The following is a 19,551-nucleotide window of genomic DNA, read 5'->3' as shown; positions in this document are numbered from 1 at the left end:
GACACGGCGTGCCTTTGTCTGGGAGATAAAAAGCTGTCCATCACCAGGCCCTGGACTCTTGATCAAAGTGGACTTTGGCTGAAATCATTTGATAATCTGACGTGAATCAGCTCTGTAGATGTTTGACATGAAGACAATCAAAAGAATCCAGTATTGCAGTTGAGCGTGACGGAATGAGGCTGGAATAACGAGTGTGTGAGTGTGTGAGAGCAGCACTCTGGGTCTGTGGGTCTCTCAGTACTGACTCAGTGCAGGTGCTCGAGTAAAGGCAGCTCTGTGGATTCCTCTCTGGGGGTCGGGGGGTCACCTGCTGCCAGCAGGACGGGATCCAGGGTCTGAGTGGCTCCCAGAGGGTCATGTGACAAACTCACCTCCTGCAGAGGAGGAGCAGGAGGAGCAGGCTGTGAAAGACAAGAGCAGTTCAGTGATAACACAGAGACCTCTGTCTGTACTGTCACTCTCACCTGTGTGTGTGTGTGTACTGTTGCTCTCACCTGTGTGCGTATGGTTTGTACTGTCTGTACTGTCTGTACTGTGGCTCCCTCCCCTTCCACAGCAGCTGGCCCATTGAAGCCTTTCCTGCCTGAAAAGGTCCACTTGCCAAAGTGGCTCTCGTAGTGCAGTGCGGTGCAGGCGAGGCCAGCCCGCTGACCCGCTCTGTGACCCTGTGAGTTCTCCAGCAGGCTGGCTGGACAGAAGCGCTCTGGACCTGGCAGAGGAGGCGGAGCCATGTTGCTGCTGAAGGAGAGCTGGGAGCTGGACAGCTGCTGGCCCAGCAGACCCTGGATGGAGGAGGTTCTCTGTAAGGATGTCAGCAAGCCCGCCTCCATCCTGCCTTCTGACTGACTGAGCAGAGCTAATGGGAGAGGTTGGGGGTGGTGAGACCAGCTCTGGGTTGGACCAACAGGGTTATCTGTCCCTAAAGAAACAGACACATATTTGTACCTTATTAAACACTTTAAATCACCAGCAGACAGTCTTGTGGCTAGGGCTGGGCGATATATCGAACATTTATCGTTATCGAAATTTACGGCGATAATCGACGTTATTTTGTCCATGTCGATATATTCGATAATTTAACCGGCATGTTCATGTCCCTTTAAGACACTCAGCTGTGTACAGCGTGTGGAGTCACGTGACCCCACGCCCTCTGTAAGAAGCGAGAGAGACGGTGAGGAAAGACGAAGCGGCAACCGCGGCGGGTGCAGTAGCACTTTTGCCAACTTTGTCGATAAATCTGGTGACTTTCTGACTCCTCCATGCGACTTTTTTTGTCAAAAGCGACTCGTGACAAATCTCCGGACTTTTGTGGCGTTTGGAAACTCTCACGTGAAATCACGAATCCCTCTCAACAAGCAGCGGGTGCTGCCCGAGCCCGATTTAAACCCGACAATTTTTTAATACGTGAGCCGTAAAAGTACACGTACGTCCACCTCAGAGCGGGCGCTTGTTGTACCTGCTGCCACAGTCTAATTTACAACAATAACAGAGCCGCTGAGATCCGCACGTGTTGCTAATGACGACGCTTCCTGGTTTTTAAATGATGCGTTCACGGTCGCAGGTTTTTACACTTTCACACAATGCGACGTGCTATAACATACCACGCAAACACGACGAGGGAGAAAAAACACAAATGGTTGATCAAGGGCTCAGGCAGTGAGTCAGAGCGGTGTAAATGTTTCGTTCATTTATCGCATTGGTTCTCAAAGTGCGGCCCGGGAGCCAATGGCGGCCCGCAGAAACATTTCTGGCAGCCCGCAATGAATTACAGTTGATAGTTTTAATCCAGGAGCTACTAAGCTTATTAAATGTTTATTGGACAATACTGGATACAGACCAATAAGTGTAAACTGTAGAACTGTATTTACTATGTCATCAAATTTTGGATGACATAGTGACACAGTATAGTATGACTTTTTTGTCAAATGTTGGCATTAAAATTTTTTCCCCAAAAACTGTAACATTTTGAACGACATAGTATAGTATGACAAATTTTGGACCAATTTTTTTTTGAAAAAAATTGTCAAATTTGGGACGACATTATTGTACAACGTTTTTGTCAAATTTTGGACCAAAAACTTTTTTCCCCGAAAATTGTAACATTTTTAACGACATAGTATAGTATGACGTTTTTGTCAAATTTTGGACCAAAATTTGTTTTTCAAAAAAATTGTCACATTTTGGACAACGTAGTATAGTACGTCGTTTTTGTCAAATTTTGGACGCCATAGTTATTACAAATGGGATTTCTTTCAGTTTTTTCCCTTTGGCGGCCCTCAGTCCAATGTTGAGTTCCATAAATTGGCCCTCAGGTATCACAACTTTGAGAACCCCTGATTTATCGTTATCGAGGTGAGCTGCTCAATATATCATGATATTGATTTGAGGCCATATCGTCCAGCCCGAATTGTGGCTGCTTTCAGGACTTACCTATGGGGGGCTGAAGAGTGGTGATGTGTGGCAGGGGAAGGCTGGAGGCAGGTGTGCTCTGGGTGGTGTGAATGGCCGGGTTGGTGGAGATGGAGGCGGAGCCACCTCCACAGTCCGAGTCTTCGATGTTTCCTCCGCTGTTACAGCCGGCACCGCAGCCTTTCTGTAACCTGGAGATGACAAGATGACGCACATGTGAGGTGTGTGTGTGTGTGTGTGTGTGTGTGTGTGGACACTTGTATGAAGATCACATACCCGTCCCAGCTGCTGATGAGCCAGGTGTAGATGTTGTGCGGGCTGACCGGCCCCCCCCACACAGAGCGCAGCTGGCTGTGCCCCCCGGCGTACGAGGTGGTGAGTGGCGACACATAGATGGGGTAACCGATGGGCTGGTCACACGACGAGTTGATCATGTTCCTCAGGGCCTGTTTGGCGTTCTGAATGCTGCCGCGCTCTGGGTTACGGTTACGCAGGAAAACCAGCTCCTGCTGTTGCCCCGCCCACAGGCCACGCACACACTCTCTGTTCACCTGTACGGGGGCGGAGCAATATTATGTCAGTACAGTCAATCTGAATATAAATATTATGTACGTAGATTAAGGTCCAGTGTGTTAACTTTTTGATTTTGCAGCCTTAGAATAAGACTTTTTTATGCTTTTTTTATGAAGGGCTTTGCTTTCTGTAACCAAGGCTGCCTTAGTTCCCTGATTCATGATATGGATTATAATCTTCACCAATTCTAACACACTGGACCTGGAACTCGAGGGGTGATAGTCGACGACTACTAATGCCCCGCGCTGAGTCCATGCGCCCACATTTTTATGCCAATTTTAAAGCAAAATTTGCATAGGCAATGAAGGCCACTTTGGACATGTGGTGTGCAGCTGTGACCTTGAAAAGTAGGTCAAGGTCACCCATCTTCGAACTTGTCCGAGATACTTGTAAGAGGCATGGACAGTGCCAGTTTGACATCAATATGTCCGCGTCGCTCGTCGAGCACGGAGCATAAATAGGAAAAATGTGACGTCATCATCAACAACATAACGAGAGCGGACACCTTGATGACTCTGAAGCTGAGGAACCTCTTGTTCAGCATGATGATCTTGTACTCGTCGCTGCCATCGTCCATGATGTGGCGCAGGGCCAGCAGTGAAGGCATGTTAGCTAGAATGGCGCTGCGCCAAACAGGGTCTCCCTCATGCGATATCAACATCTTCTCCTCGTTGGCAGTGATGGCGTCATACAAAACCATGGGATCCTCATACTCATCTGGAGATGTAAAGTGATCCTGGAACAACACAGACGACAGGGTTTTAGTCTCTGCTCCGTGACAAAAACACAACACGACTGCGTTTTGAAATCTACCTGGTGCAGTTTAAGGGACATCCTCACTCCTGGAGCCACCACTCGATTCAGCAGGTCCATGTCTGCAAACACCCACTCATCCCTGGGAGATGTGATGCGAAAGTCTCCCTTGAAGAGGGCGTGGAGGCCATAGAGGAAGGGCTCCAGGCTGTCAAACACATCAAGGGTTATTGGTGTAGTATATTTTAACCACAGTCTAAAGACGTGCCTGACGGCCTGCTGCTTTTACCTCGCAGACATGCTGTGGGAGGCTGTGCCCAGAGCTCTTCTTCCCAGGATGCACAACCCAAAACAGAGGATGACAAGTGGAGAATCTCTTTCACAGGTAACCTGCTACAACACAACAACACACAAGTTGAGAGGATTTACTCGTTTAGTTTTGTTTGTCTACAATCTTTTAGATATCTCTTAGATATATTAAATACAATACATGATGATATGTGATTGTGAGGCTCTCACCGTTTGACGCCTGGTGTTGCAGTACTGAATCCAGTCCAGGTAAACCATGCAGAATGAAGAGAGTGTAATGCCGGACGCCCTGTGGTCATAGTCCTCGTCGATGTTCAGGTTGAATGTGGGGTCACTGTCAACATAGTTAGGCCCAAGACAAGGCCGCAGAGCCTCCTGAATGGTCTCATTAGTCAGCCATTCCTCAAGCTTAGAAGATCGACTCACATAATAGATGATGCTCTGTGTGAGGAAACAAACATGGAGTCAATACACAGACAAATCAGCTCAGGGAGTGGTCTCAGGTCGGATCGGTGGCTTACTTTAACATAGTACGTGATGAGGATCTTCCGAAGGTCGAATACTTGCAACATGGAAGCTGCGTTGTTGTCACTGATGCTGTAGCCCTCCAGGACGTACTTGGTGGCGGCCACCTCCCATGCCAGCCAGCGCTGCCCAAAGGCAGCATTGAAGGACAACATGTGAGGCAGGTGACCAGGTTCACAGCAGCAGCAGCCCTCGTCCTCCTCAACCCCCTCTGTGATGGCCTCGACCTCCCTCTGCTGACAGTAGGTCCCTGAGGAGGAAATCCCGAGTTACAACAACAACAAACAATCACTTCTAGCATAAAACAACTAGAAAATATTATATCACATATCAAGCACCAGATAATATCGGGATATCTGAACTCTTTGACAAATGAACACCACAATGAAAACAGCTGCTGACCTCTGAACTCCAGACCCCGCAGCTGAAAGGTGACTAGTCCGTTGCCGATCTCGATGATATGCACCAGAGCGTTGAGGTAGTCTGAGGCCAGGATGAAGCAGTCACCTGTGCTGTAGTTGCCCCAGCGGCCGAGCAGCAGGTCTCCACACAAGCTGTGCTGCAGCGAGCGCGTCAGGTGCTCGTAGAAAATCGAATTGAGATTGTTGTCATCTGCGCCTGTAGGGAAAGACGATCACCATGGCGACTGAGCCACGATACAATGACGACATGGCGTGAGAATGTTGAGGCATTACCTGGGTTGCGGTCTAACTGAGTGGCAAGTCTGGTATTGGAATGATCGACCCGCTTGGTGCTGTAAACATGACACACATGATAAAGCGTTCTGAATGCAAGAGATGATGCTCTATGAAAAACATCACAAAAACAAAAACCGACTTCATCACACAAATATTAAGGCAACTGTGCTGCACTGATGCAAATCAATGCAAATGTGTGTACATTATGCACAACCAAAACCTTTGAGTGTTTTCATAGATTTGACTGTTTTATTATTCCTGTGATGTTAGAATGCTCCTTATTAGACAGGGTCCTAGTCCTAGTCAAAACACTGCCTCTGGAGACCCAACCGCACAGATCATTTCATCATAAACCTACTTGTAGTCGCGCTCCCAGAATTTCACTGGTCTTGTGTACGAGGTGACAAACACAGCGCTGCCCAGGACCGGATTGAGAGGAGTGGAAAATAGGGCAGAAAAGACGGCCTGGACAAACAGCACAGCAGAGTCTGAGTTCAAGTGAGTTAAGGACATCATCGATTAAGTCCAGTTCATACAGTAAGAGAACAACATAACAGAAATATCATGTACAATACAGCCATTTAACTCATGTCCTTACAATAATGTTCATTGTGCAGTTGCATTCAAATGTATTATATTTATATTGGAGACTTGGGTGTTTTGTTTTTTTAAGGCCAACGGGAAACAAATGTAAGGATACGGGGAACAGCAAAGGGCTGAGCGAATGCGTGGAAGGCTGATCCCCAGGTGATCTGCCACGGAGCGATGTAGGTCAACACAAAGCGAAGTTTGTACAGCAGGTCCCACATCTGAGAGTTAATACAGAGAGGAAATAAAGGTCATCGCAAGCTGTATTCTAAAACAATGAATGAATACAGCAAAACCTGATATAGAGAGTGGGCCTGACCTTGCTGAAGAGGATGGACATGAAGTAGTAGTCGATGAGGAAGGTCTCTGAGAAGTGTGGATAGTCAAAGTGAAAGAAGAGCGTTGTGAAGCACAGAGTGACGTACTGCTGTGACGGCACACAGAAGGACGACCTCAGCAGCTTCATGCCTGCCACGGAGATGAAGAAAGCTCGGCTGCTGGAGGCAACGAGAGAGACGATCAGTGTCATCAATCCACAATAGAACCTCAGTGAAGCTTCATGCAAAAGTAAGGTTAGATCGTAATCTAACCTCAAGAGACACAAATCAATCTATATTAAAACATTCACACTGTAGGGCCAAACATGACAAGTCAATTAAACCAGATTGAACGTTTGGATTACAGCTGCTTTGATTTATAAATACATAAAATAAATATATCACAGTTTAGCACTACAAGATTTACATGAAAATGTAGTCACCAGTCGATAAGCTGCAGTAAAGACCTGGTTACCAGAGGATAACAAAACACAAACCACTGACATAATATGTTTTCTGTATCTTGCGCTCCTGAGTGCACCCTGTAAAAAAAGCAATTCACCTGGGGCGTTTCAGCATGTCTATTAATTTTATGTTCTACAGTTCCAAGCCACAAAGCCGACACAACATACCCCCAGGGAGCAGAGATGGAGAACAGTATAAAATATGGATGTGAAGTAGTGTAGAGACGGTAGTAGAGACAGAATAACCAAAGGCTTACTAGATGTCCAGCTCTTTGTGGTTCTGGCCGACAGTGCGAGCTTCTGTCGTCAGGGAGTTAAGCACCACTGCTGGGTAAATGAAATACTTCTCCACACACTGAAGCCACGCGTACAGCTTCTCAAACCACATCAACTGAGCAGCATCTGGGGGAAACAAAGAAAACGTGTCGAGGACTTCCACAAACAGTTTACCCCGCTGTGAAACAAATCTGACACAATCTGAAAGACATTCATACAAGGAGCGGATCTGCGGAGCATGATTATAGCTCTTAAAATTTGATTTCTGCTATTAAGTAATACCGTTAATTTAATGACTCTTTTTCTATCCAAAATATTAGGCTGCTTATTGCTTAAAAATAACTGCATATATTTGAATCCATTCTGCTCTGTACAGCTCCACCAGAGATGATTGAGGTGAAGTGTTTTCCTCAAGAGCACTTCATCTCGAGACCCAACTGTTTTTCATTTACTCCACGCAGCTTTTCCAGCAGGAATTCTCACATTGTACATGTACACGTTCATGCCACACGCATGTTTTCGGTGTTTGTGAGAGAAGATAAAAGGGCAATTAGACACTCACCTCGAACCTCAAACTGACTGTACTCTCTGGAGCGGAGCACAGGGTGAGCCAGGCAGAACCACGGCAACTGTTTGCGAAACTGTGGCAGGAGATAGTGAGTAACGAAGCCGATAACCCCGGCAAGGATGTACAGGACGAAGCTGAGCGCAGGCTGTGGATCGAGAGCAAAAAGAGCAAAAATGACCATGGGAAGTCTAAATGGTCATTTGTCAGTGAAATGTGGTGAGAAATAAGATCATAGACTTTGCTCCAACTAACTTGTAAAGCGATGAAAACTGTGCTGGCACTGATGGCAAAGGTAATCACAGCCATGAGGGGACACATGACGAGGTCTGAATGAAGAATCTCCTTCTACCAAGAGAAAATGAGTGGGCACAATTATACCACTTCAGAATTAATGACACCATGAAATCAAAGGTAGAATGTTGGGCCTTACCACAGAGTTACGCAGCTTCTCAGGAAGAGGGTCCTTGATCTCCACAGGGGGTTCATCTGCTATTCGGTTCTCTAGCTCAGGGAATAATTTAGACCGGACCAGTGACCTGATGTAAGACGCAGAAGAAATAAAGTAGTACATCAAAGTCTTCCTTGACTATGTGGTGAAAGCAGTGTGTCGGGAGCACAGTGGCAGTTTCTATCCTCAGTGTTTGCACGGGATGAATTCAGGAGTTTGATGGTACTAAGAAACCTTGGCTGCAGTTTTTCTGTGTAAACGTGGATATATTGGATTCTTGCTTACCATAAGATGGTGGGATCACTGCTTTGGCGGCTGAGGTGGTAGGATAAGGCCAGGAGTAGGCCACAGAACACAGAAAATAGTACTGGCACATGAGCGTCCCCCCATGGTGCCTAGTTAAAAAAAAAAAAAATACATATATATAGTAGGGCTTTAACGATACACAAACTCACGATTCGATTCGTATCACGATTTTTGACCCACGATTAAATTTAAAAAACATTTTACTCAAACAACATTTACTTATAAAACAACTTAATGGAACATTTAATAACAATATTTTGGAACACTGTGAACAGATTTGAACATAAATAAATAACCAAAGATTTCTCTCTTTTCTGTAACAAAATGAGTAAGTAAGTAATGATCAATCAGACTGGGATTTGTCCCCAAAGCATGCTGGGAAGTGTAGTTCTTCATTAGAAGCAGTTTTGTTCCAGTGGAAATAACTTGTTTTGATAAACAGCAAAGGTAAAACAACATTTCCGCTTGTATTTCTTGAAAGTCAGTTGTTGTTTTGCTCTTATTTTGGGGCTGAATCCGTGAATCTTGTTCGTAGAGTGATAAAAATCTGTGAATTCTCCGCTGTTTACATAATCACGCTGCCGCTCTGGTGCCGCTTTTCAATGTGTGCGCTGTAACGGGTTTTTTCACCTCCTGTGGGTTTGATCCATCGGTGTTTTAACTGTGTTTGGTGAACATAAGAATGGTTTATATGAGCTTTTAGCTGAGTTTCTGACCTTTCTGTGGGTATGCAGCATGTCTGTGTTTGTTAAAGTAAGACATGGTTGTATGACGCTTTTGTCGCTGCGTCTGACGCTGCCCCCGGTACTGAGGACATCAGTAAAGAAGAGATTAACGCGATTAAAAAACATAACGCGTTAATGATGACTGTAATTAATTCATCACAATTAAAGCGATATTTTGACACCCCTAATAAAAATAAGTTTGGTAGCACTAACAGCTCATATCATGTGTCTGACTGGAAAAATAACTGGGAGATAGAAAGGGCGTGTCGGGATTCTGTTTTCTCACATCGCGACACAGGTTCGTGGCTCTGAATATCGCGTTTTCAATTTTTCGATACGCATATCGTTACAGCCCAAATATATAGCATTAAATACTGTTCTTGTCAAGCCCTACACAGACTGGAAGCTGTGAAACAGAAACCCTACATGCACGTCCCACTTACGTTGATAGCACCGAGGCAGAATCCATAGAGCAGAGCAGCCACCAACACACTGCGTATGAGGCTGAAGAGAGACGAGAGAGGGCTGGTGGTGGCTGAGAACAGAGACACACACACACTCATGTAATCATGTTTCCTCACAAGGTATTTTCATCACTACAATCCCATGTGTGCGGGGATGCTCTTACCAGTTCCACCAAAAACGTGCATGTCAATCTGTTCCAGCAGACACATCAGAAAAGTATTGACCTGAGGTAGCAACCCAAACAGGAAAATCACCGGGAAACACAAGGCAAAGACTGTCGGGCAAAAGAAACAAGCATTTCAATAAATGAGTGGCTGGTGCAAAGATGAAGACTTCATGACTGAATTCCATTGAACTGCTTCACTTTCAGGGTCCTGACGTTGTTAACACTAGCTCATTATCATGTGGTCGTGAGGTTCTGTTCATACACACGAACACAATCTTGGTACAAACGAACCTATGAGCATGTCTCTGACACAGAGCAAGAAGTTGGCAGAGAAGAAGGTGACGCCGTAAAGGGAGAAGGGCTGCAGGCTTCCTGAGCGTCCAGACAGGTCAAAGATCCAGATCATCACGCAGCATAAGCAGAAGTAGACCGGTCGACTGTACACAATGATCCAGTTATGGCCCTTTTCAAAAGAACAGAGTTGTTATTAAGTTAGGCTTTGACACATCAGATGTCTGTGTAGACACTCTTTAATCCTCACTGTCCAGAGGTCATTGATTCAGTAACAACTGGACTGCCACACACAGTTTTTTGTATAGCAAATACATTTAAAAAAAATAAAATGAAGAGGACTCACGTGCATGGGAGAAGCTGCATCCGGCTGAACACTCTGAAATCAAAATGGAAAATAACTCATGTTTCACATATTCCACATAGTGTATAATGGCCATGAATTAAGTATAAAAAAAAACCTAGATATAAGGAACACTGAGAGGTGAGATCAGTACCTTCAGTAAGGAATATTGGCAGCTAGCAATGACCAGGCAGAACTGGAACACCCAGATGTCCCTGAAGAAGCCCTGAAGAAGCAGCAGGAACCCCAGGAAGGCCACCAGACTGGCCAGCACCACCGCAAATACATTCTCACCAACACGACGATTCCTGGCAACAGAATTCAGAAATCAATATTGAGAAAATATTCAATAGACATGAACAGTGCATCAAGTACAGACAGGTTGAAATTACAACATACAAAGAGGAAGTGTGACTCAATGCTCTGGTGAGGACACTATTCCTCCACTATACTGTAGCTCTAGATATCTTTACAATCACAACTTTAATATTTACTTGAAATATCACAAACTATTTAACACAGATTTTCCATAGATGAGACAGAGACAAGATGTGAAACAATGCCCTGTTTGATGACACATTTATATTAGTCATTATACATGACTCGGTGTAAACGGAGTAGAAAATGCTTTTTCTTGCTTTCAGTCCGTCTTACCTGTCCAATAAGGCCAGAAGAGCCAGTCGATCGTATCGAACCCGCAGCCACTTCCCAGGGAGCACCCAAAAGCGATAATACTGTTTGGGTTTAGCTTTCTCTTCAATCATCAGCGTGTTCTCCTGGGACTCTTGCAAAGACTCATGATCTGGATCGAACTAGAAATAAGGTGGGGAAATCCGTGAGGAAATGTTAAGGTACTTCCGTTTCTTGTTAAAGAGTAAAGATTAATGTGACAACAATATAAAATCACACACTGCTAACCTCAGGCATTTCCAGAGGCACCCTGCGCACCTGCATGCCCTGTAGAACAGGTCTGGGCTGAAGCATGGACAGGACTGGGGCCCCTTCCTGGACCTCAGTGGAGGTGAAACTTGAGGACTGGGATTGCCGTTCCCTTTCACTGCAAATGTGACATATTTATATTAGCTTGCTTTAGTCAAACAAATGCAAGCTTAAAAGTATATAACAAATAACTTACTGAACTGGGTCTTCATAACCTCCTCCACCAGGACCAAATGTGTAGGACCTCTTCACTCCTGTTACACAATCATTAAAATGAAAGGAATAAAATCAACAGAACCCAAAAAAGAGGATTTTTTTTGATGGAGAACAGAGAGCATGTTCCAAAACACAGAAACTGCATCTTTTAAAGCCACACTCACCACTTTCGTCATAGAAGTAGTGCACCGCTCCTTCAGATGTGTCATCGAAGGTGGACGCCTCGTGGATGCCACTGCGAGGCAACAGGAGTGAGGAGGCAAACTGTAAGGCTGAGGGGAGTGTTCGCGTCCGTGAATGAGAAGAGGTGCGGGCTCGCTGGAGATCCTGCAGGCTTCGGTTACAAAACATGAAAATGTGTCAATGATAGTTCTAGATGACCAAAAATGTAAATGTGCTTGTATAAAGTCTGAAATCACTTGGTCCTGTGCTCTAAGGGGTACTTTTAATTAACCATAGTGTTATCATTCACTTTTTCTTAAAATTGCTGAGAATATTAATTTGTGGCAAATCCCTAAAATGTTTTCCCTCAAACTAAGCAGCAGTTTTAATTAAGACGACTAATTCTAACAAGAATTGCTCTGCAAACTTGCTGACGGAGTAAACTTTGGAGAGATTAAAAGGCAGAGTGTCAGCTCTCAGGTTTTCCATCGTTGACCAACCTGGGAGGGGATCCCATGGTGGACGGGGGCGGTGTAGGGTTGCTTCCAGCATTGTGTCTCCTGCGAATGGCCTGGGTCCTCTTTACACTGCTGACTGAGTCATGTTTGCTTCCATCCTCTGGAGCCATGGCTGTACAAGGGTTATTAGTTACATTAGTACAAGGGTTTACATTACAGTGTCAGTGTACACCACCATAGAAGGCTCCATTTGCATCAGAAACAGAAACATCAGGCTTATGATAAAGTGTATGTATGTATTTTATGATGCGTCTGCAAAATAACAATGAATGCATAACAAAAATAGAAATCAAACTATTTTCACTGCACGTATTCAGGCATTGAACATCCCACTGGGTCCATGTGAACAAAGTTAAAGCTTTATGGTGGAATAAAAAAGGAATACACCTCTAATTAATTTAAAGTTAAAGAAGAGTATTTCCTTTTCCTGAAATCTGCTTTGCATTCTAGTCAATAAACGAGGTTTACTTTACGCATTAGTGACAAAGATGAACCTCAGAATGATAGTGATTATAAATCTCACTCTTTCAAACTATTCAATTTTAATCTTCAATGTCAAGATCTGTGTCTGGCAGCAATTTTGACACAATAATCATGCAACATTTCCCCTATCATTAGAAGACATAGCTGCAGTGCATAAGCATTTTTGTGCAGCAGCGAAACCAAATAAGTGGAGAAAAATCTTGCCGACTCCTGCTATTCTACTAAAGGTTGAAGATCGGCCCTTTTATGAGAAAGCATTTTTTTCACTAGAGCTACATTATGTCAAAAAAAAATAAAATGAGGGTCACTCAACAATTACACGTATATTCAGCAGAATGGAGCCCTAATAATTATCTTTTCTAGAGTGCAGTATGGGTTTAATTATGGGTAAAATTAAGTGAGTCTTTCAGAGTTAATCAGCCATAAAACTAGTTAGTTTCCCCCCACCCCCAACATGGCCTAAGCCCTCGAGTTGGGCTTAGCAAAAACTCGCTAACAATATGATGAAGATAAATTCCATCAATCTCAATACAGCAAAAGTTCAATGTATATCGATATAATGTTTATGCATGTCTTTGAGGAACAGCACATGTAATCACGTTGAATGTTTTATCTTATATGTGTGAAATCAGCCTTTAAATCATGAGACATCTATCGTGACGATATTGTAACTCACCTCCTCCCACAGCTCCTTCTTCAACCAGCTCCCCTGCCCTCCAGCCCATCTGGTTGCCCGTCCAAGAGCCGCCGAGAGAATCCAGCCGATGATGAAGAGCTCCAGGGAAGCCGTCGGTATGAAAGGTGCGAGCTTCCAGATCAGACTTGGACATGGTGAGAGTTCGAGGTGCAGGAGTGGAGGTGGAGGGCATTGACAGCAGGGCAGAGGGCTGAGCAGCAGTGTTGCTCTGGCCTCCACCTGCCCCGTCCATACTTAGCACTCTCGCATGAGTCTTAGCACTAGCGGTGCTAGAAGAGCGCTGAGCAGCACGAGAATGAGAGGGGCCAGCAGTTTCAGGTAAATCCCCTTCCCCTGGAGTGGGCAGTTGAGCAGCAGGGGGGAGCGGGGATGCAATGCCAGTGTTGGCAAGGTCTGGGGAGTAGCAGGAGGTAGAGGAACTCGAGTCATCATCATCTTCATCATCATCGTCTGAGCTGTATCGGTGCTGGGAGCCCAGACTGGAACCAGCGCTCATGTCACTCCCATCATCCTCGTCACTAGAGTCTTCAAACAGACTTTCACTGTACGCCTTGGCGCCCAGTCTGTTGCGCATCGGGATGTAATCTCTGTGTTGTCTATGATTGTGGTGACGCCTGTACGAGCCACAGTCAAAACTACTGCTTCCCGCTCCGCCTCGCCTTCTCGGAGCTTTCCTCCGCCCCGGTCTGTGGCCCACACTACTGCCACTGGCCCGCAGCAGCTTCAAGTCTTTAGGGCGCACAACCTGCTGGGCTTGCAGCGCAGGCTGCTCAGACAGTAGGAAAGGGGTCGAGGATATGGGCAAAGCAGGCTCAGAACACACTAAACCCAGGGCCAGCCCTGAGGGCACCGAATTGGCCTGCCGCGGAGGGGGGACAGGGGGAACGGGGATATTTCTGTCTAGATCACAAACCTCTGATTGGCCACTACTTGAAGGGGACGAGTTCTGGAGAGGAGGGGGCTGTGCAATATCAGAGGGCACAGGGGTCAAATCCTCTTCTTCAACAAGTGTCCTGTCGAGCCCCTGGCTGAGAGAAAAGTCTTTGGAAGGTGAACGCAGCAACACACTGTCTGACAGGTTGTCTGTGTCACTTCCACCCTGTCCTACTGGGTCTTCTCTAGGCTCCACCATGTTTGAGCCTATTGCTTTTGCCGAGGCTGAAGACTGTCCATCTGCAGGCTGTGACTGGCTGAACGAAGGGCTTTCCAGTTGAGTGGAATCCGTTTTTTCACTGCGGTAACTGCTAACGGTGCTCAGCGTCTCGCGGTCTGTGGTGGTTCCACCTGTGCTAAAACAGCTGTCCGTGGATCCGGCCGTGAGTGCCACCCCACTGCGGCTGCCGGGATGCTTAGTCCCCGGCGCAAACGCCACAGGGTCAAGGCCCAAACCCAGAAGATTTTCACTCAGCTCTTCACTTAAGCTGCTCTTTATAAGAGGGCTGAGGGGGGTGTCGCCCAGACTCTCAGATTTAGCAGAGGGGCCAAGGGGAGAATAAGCCCCCAACCCATTGTCCTCAGGACTCCGCAGAGACAGTTGTTCTGGTAAGTCCTCCACCTCTTTCTCACCTCCATCTTCTTGACTGGAGGGTGAAGGGGGGATAGAGAGACATTCTCCAGGTTCTCCGAAGCCAGTCGACACTCCAGATACTCCCACAAGACCAGAGAAATCTCCTCCCAGACCAGCAGCTATGCAGGACTGGATGACACTGGGAGCTCCTGTACAGTAAGACACATCCAACAAAAATCAGAATAAAAATTAAATGATACAATACAATTATTATCTACAGAGTTTAATGCTTGATTGCAGGATTTTGCTTAGTGATAAATAGCAGACTTACGAATGGTGTCCTGAGAGGTTTGTCGTAAGATTTCACGATGAGCTGATGTAACAATCATGTTATTGCTTCCTTGTTCCCGCATTAGCTCTTTGATATCTGGGTGTGCATAATATTTAGAGACAATTTAATTTTGTTTAAAAGACATTTGACAAAAAAAGACATCAGTTTATACAAAGTCGAGTTACCTACCCTTAGTGCCTCCTGTGTCGTCCAGCTGAGGCAAAAACTCCTGAAGGAATTAGAGGAATTAACAAATAAACTCAAAATGCAGAGTCACTTCATTAAAATGACAAAGAAGTGATGGAAGGAGTCGAACTGCACACTACTAAAAAACACAATAAGCCTCACCGACACCTGGTTCAACCCAAACAGCGAGTGCTGGGAGCTACAGCGCACCGGAGGTGTTGAGTTGACCTTTCGAAACACAGTCATCTCGACACCAATATGACTGTCCCTGTGAAAAAGTTACACAAACATTCCTCATCATTGCGCTCATATTTTGACAGATATATTAACAAAAGCTATAGAATATATATAGAGAAATTACCTGTGGTGGTTTCCATCATGGACACCTGAACCTTCATCTCCTTCGTCTGTTCTTGGGGCTTCAGCTGTGAGTGAGGCCTGCTTCTTCTCTATAATCTCCCCAAGGTCAAACATGGCATGAAGCCGGAAGTTCACCACCTTAATGGCTGTGAAAAACACTGCCACCACAGCAGAGTAGACTCCTGCTATGACCAAGCTAGGAGGAAGAGCCTGATACGGAGCGAAGAAACAACAACAGAAAGTGAAACCATCTCCAAAAATGAGGCAATGCAATACAACTCTGGGGAACGAGGGCCAGCAATTATTGGTTATTAACAGTGTTGTGTTCTTAATGAAATCCAATTCCCAGTTTGCAGCCAACTGTGTACTACAATGTATTATCCTACTATAGATGGCAGAAACGAGAAGCAACGGTACAACGGCGTATGAAGTGAATTTAAAGACATAGTTTAGATTAGCTGCATAAGATCAAAAATAATGTATCTGCTGAACTGCTGAAAACCTGTACTTACCATGTAGAGCAGAAAGGGGAAGGCCAGAAGAAATATCCAAAGGTAGAGGTGGAAGCAGTTTGAGAATGTGCTCTGATGGGGGTCCACATACCAACCCCCTGTGAGTGAGGCCCACACACCCTGCCTCAATATCTGAAGAGCTTGGGAACCCATCTTCACCTTCAGGTTCACCCAAAAGCTGAAACACTTCCTCCAAGGCTGTAGCTCAAAAAACTGTGCAGCAGTTCGAGCCACAGTATCTTGTGTCTACGATGGCACTTCCATTGGGGACGGCAGATTAACCGAGACTGTTTCATCAAGGACAATAGTTCTGAGTCTTGTGTGTGTATGCATCAGTTGAGGTGAAGAATCCTTGCATATGCTCATGCCAGTATCCTCCCTGCACCGGCGTTGCCACACTGTAGATGAATCCGTGTTGGGTTATCAGGAGAACGACTCTGAGGCACATTGGTAACCCACTCAATGTATTTAAAAACATTCATCTGTAAGAAAGATTCAAACGGGTTAATTCATTATTGACATGGTTCAATGACACGTTCATATAATGATGGTGAATATCACAACACAGTTTATGTCCACATAACACTTGTGAAGATGAGTACAGTAACTTAATTAAACTGAGCATTATGAAGCTGAACAGAATTTCCTGTAAGTGTTGAATACCTACAGCAAAATACTATTTCATTCTGGATGAGTACAACATTAAAGCAGACGATAATCTTCCTTTAAATGTCCAGCTACGAGAGATGGGCTTGTACAATCATAAGTAAAGGTGAGGCTGACACTGGCACATAATACAGCAAATTCGAGGTCTTCTGACCAAAACAGTGCAACACAGAAGCTCCACAGTATCGTTTATAACATGCTTATGGTGTCAGAAAGCATGACATTGCCCGAGTTTAAATGTCAAAGGCACATTGAATTCTGTGCAAGCCAGATTAAGTTGTCTGTCTGACATTAGCATGTTAACATACCATTTAGCTTAGCTCGCGGATACATGTATGCGCTTCTGCCCGGCGAAATGTGCCCAGTTTCACTGGCAGCGCTAACAAGTCACCTCAGTGAATATGAAACACACATCCGACAGCAGCAGTGGGCCGTTTTAAATGAGCTGACAAACGTAAAACATCGCTAGATGTTTGGAACTAGTCACCGGCTAGTGCTAGGCCGCATATATCAGCACTGGAGGCAGGCTAACGTTAGCTGGCTAACTAACTAACTCACTAACTACCAAACTAACATCCAACCTGCAACAGCAATGTAGCTTCACCGATAGTCGCTAGGTGAGCGTTGGTTTAGTTAGTCATCGGCTAACGCTGGCGTTGGTTAGCATGTTATAATTGTGCTGATAAGTTTCCATATTTGATGGCAGGTTCGCTTACATTTAGCATTAGCCGTCCAGCTCGACTCATATCCTCCTTCCGCGTCCAGTCCGTGCTTAAAAAAGAGAAAGAAATCTCGGAGCTTTCCTTTGCAGGATGCTAGCGGGCACGGCAGCCGCCTGTCCAAAAAAGTCTAGCTTCACTCGGTGTTGGCGTTGGCTAACTTATCACTGTTTTCACACAAGCCCCTCATCCTCTCTGGCACCGGAGGCTCCTGGACACGCAGCGGGAGCAGGTGTCCTTCTCTCATGGTGAGAGATCCGCACAGAACCGCACAGAACCGCACAGAACCACTGAGGTGTCCGCGCACAAACCTCCCAACAAGCTAGCTAGCACGGGAAGCTAGCGCTGGCTGACAACTAGTTGACGCGCACACGCGCACGAGCACGGCTCAGAGAGAGAAACCCATGGCACTGATTGGTCGCGTGTAATGACGTCATTGTCCAACTATTACAATCAAATTCTATTAGTGTTCATTAATGTGTTAATTAATGTGTTAAATACTGCTCTTTGTGGTTCATTTCTATCTTGTTTTCCCCCTCAATTTTATTTTGAACGATTTTATGTTTGTATTTTTGTAATATTGATCTGCTGTTCTGTTTATTTGTTATCAATAAAGTTTGTTGAAAAAATATGAAAATGGCACCAATATCGATTGCCTGAAAATAAATAAAATAAGCTCAAGTTGAAGACCTCTGCATCAGACTATGGCAAGGCTATTCAACTTAAGGCCAGGGGCCAGAACCGGCCCTTCATGCAATTTGGACCGGCCCACGGGTCCATTAATCCATAAATAATGAATGTATTATTAAAAAGGCAATAAAACCGTAGCTTCACCTATGTATGTACCAGAATATTTTTGCACTAAGAGCCAACTGTAGCAGTTGTACCTGAATATTATTGGTACAGTTACTTATATTTCTGCAAAAAAAACAGCCTATTGTGGCCATTGCACCATAATGTTGTTTATATTGTTATTTTTTATTTTGTAAGAGCCAATTGTGACTGTATACAACATATGTGGTGGTACTGTAACTGTCACCTTTTTGCACTGTACGCAAATTGTATTGTACCTGAATGTTGGTGGTTTTGTTACTTAACAAAGTACTTTTTTTTGCACAAAACTAGCAGCCATTTTAATAAATAAGTGCTAAATAATTTATGAAATTTTTTTTCGATCTAGAGAGTAGTAAAGTGGAATAATGGATTATTGTGAGTGAATCACTTCTGGTGCACAAAGGCCTCCGTAGTTTCCCTGATGTGGCTGGGAAAGGCTGGCTGAGCGGTGGAAGTCTCCGTATGCCAGACTCTGCTTCTCACCATTACATGCCACTAATCCTTACACACCAGACCTAAAATAGACATTAATTGGAGAATGGGCGACCCATAAAAGAACATAACTTATTTATGGATGACGTTCAGGGGTTAGGTGCATAGAAGCAGCTGTTTGCCACTTCCATCTCCTTTACCTCCTCCTCCTCCTCCTCTCCACTCCAGTGCAACAGCGTACTTCTATAGTCACTTATACAGTGTCTCGTTCAATCACTCTGCATGAGACAGATTTCCTCCTGGTTAAACTGAGCGGTCAGAAACTACGACTATGATGACCTTGTTTCACCTCACATGAAGTGCAGTTAACAGAAAACACTTCTCATATATGATGAAGAAAGCACCTGTTAACATACATCACATCTTGCAAATTGCAAGAAATCCACTGTGTGAAGAAAAGCATGGCTTGGATGAACAGAGGAAGGTCAGATAGATACGGCACAGTGGTTTTTTTAGTGAGATCTCAGTAGTGGCATATCATATCCTGCAGCCACCATTCTTGATGCCTGATGTCAACTCAGATCAGAGCTCACCTACACGAGACCTGCAGTGACACCACATCACCCCCCCCCCCCCCTCATGGACTGAAATATAACCTCTCCAAATTCTTGTCTTTTGTGATCAACGTCATCCTGTGTCATGGAAAAAACTGTTTCTGTGACCTGTTTTATTTGTGATGTGGACTCCTTTCTCAGTCCTACACTT

At 45.0% G+C, this 19,551-nt stretch overlaps 2 protein-coding genes across 2 annotated transcripts in view; both read right to left on the bottom strand.

Moving 5' to 3' along the window:
- Nucleotides 1–245: 245 nt before the first annotated feature.
- Nucleotides 246–16,288, bottom strand: LOC310944616 (pecanex-like protein 3; the record flags this gene model as incomplete). Its single annotated transcript, XM_083910419.1, has 35 exons — nucleotides 246–401; nucleotides 495–919; nucleotides 2,431–2,600; nucleotides 2,686–2,960; nucleotides 3,488–3,718; nucleotides 3,796–3,943; nucleotides 4,025–4,128; nucleotides 4,255–4,485; nucleotides 4,566–4,819; nucleotides 4,972–5,187; nucleotides 5,265–5,323; nucleotides 5,626–5,755; nucleotides 5,968–6,076; nucleotides 6,175–6,352; nucleotides 6,894–7,038; nucleotides 7,475–7,625; nucleotides 7,733–7,825; nucleotides 7,911–8,016; nucleotides 8,214–8,323; nucleotides 9,403–9,494; nucleotides 9,588–9,698; nucleotides 9,882–10,053; nucleotides 10,228–10,260; nucleotides 10,379–10,532; nucleotides 10,879–11,036; nucleotides 11,143–11,281; nucleotides 11,360–11,417; nucleotides 11,544–11,713; nucleotides 12,042–12,171; nucleotides 13,219–14,955; nucleotides 15,078–15,173; nucleotides 15,267–15,306; nucleotides 15,426–15,531; nucleotides 15,625–15,833; nucleotides 16,136–16,288. The coding sequence occupies 35 exons, from the start codon at nucleotides 16,286–16,288 to the stop codon at nucleotides 246–248; spliced, it is 6,849 nt and encodes a 2,282-aa protein (XP_083766545.1).
- Nucleotides 16,289–17,656: 1,368 nt separating this feature from the next.
- Nucleotides 17,657–19,551, bottom strand: part of LOC310944614 (neurexin-2-like) — a gene marked incomplete at both ends in the record, with an annotated part of 71,130 nt that continues 69,235 nt past the window's right edge. Inside the window, one exon of the mRNA XM_083910417.1 lies at nucleotides 17,657–17,731. Coding sequence (XP_083766543.1) covers nucleotides 17,657–17,731 — 75 coding nt within the window. The remainder of the gene's footprint in view (nucleotides 17,732–19,551) is intronic.

The sequence above is a fragment of the Microchirus variegatus genome (genome assembly GCF_963457635.1).
Source record: "Microchirus variegatus genome assembly, chromosome: 2".
Taxonomy (NCBI): Eukaryota; Metazoa; Chordata; class Actinopteri; order Pleuronectiformes; family Soleidae; genus Microchirus; species Microchirus variegatus.
Note: the sequence above shows the minus strand (reverse complement) of the source record. Positions and strands in the feature narration are given on the sequence as shown.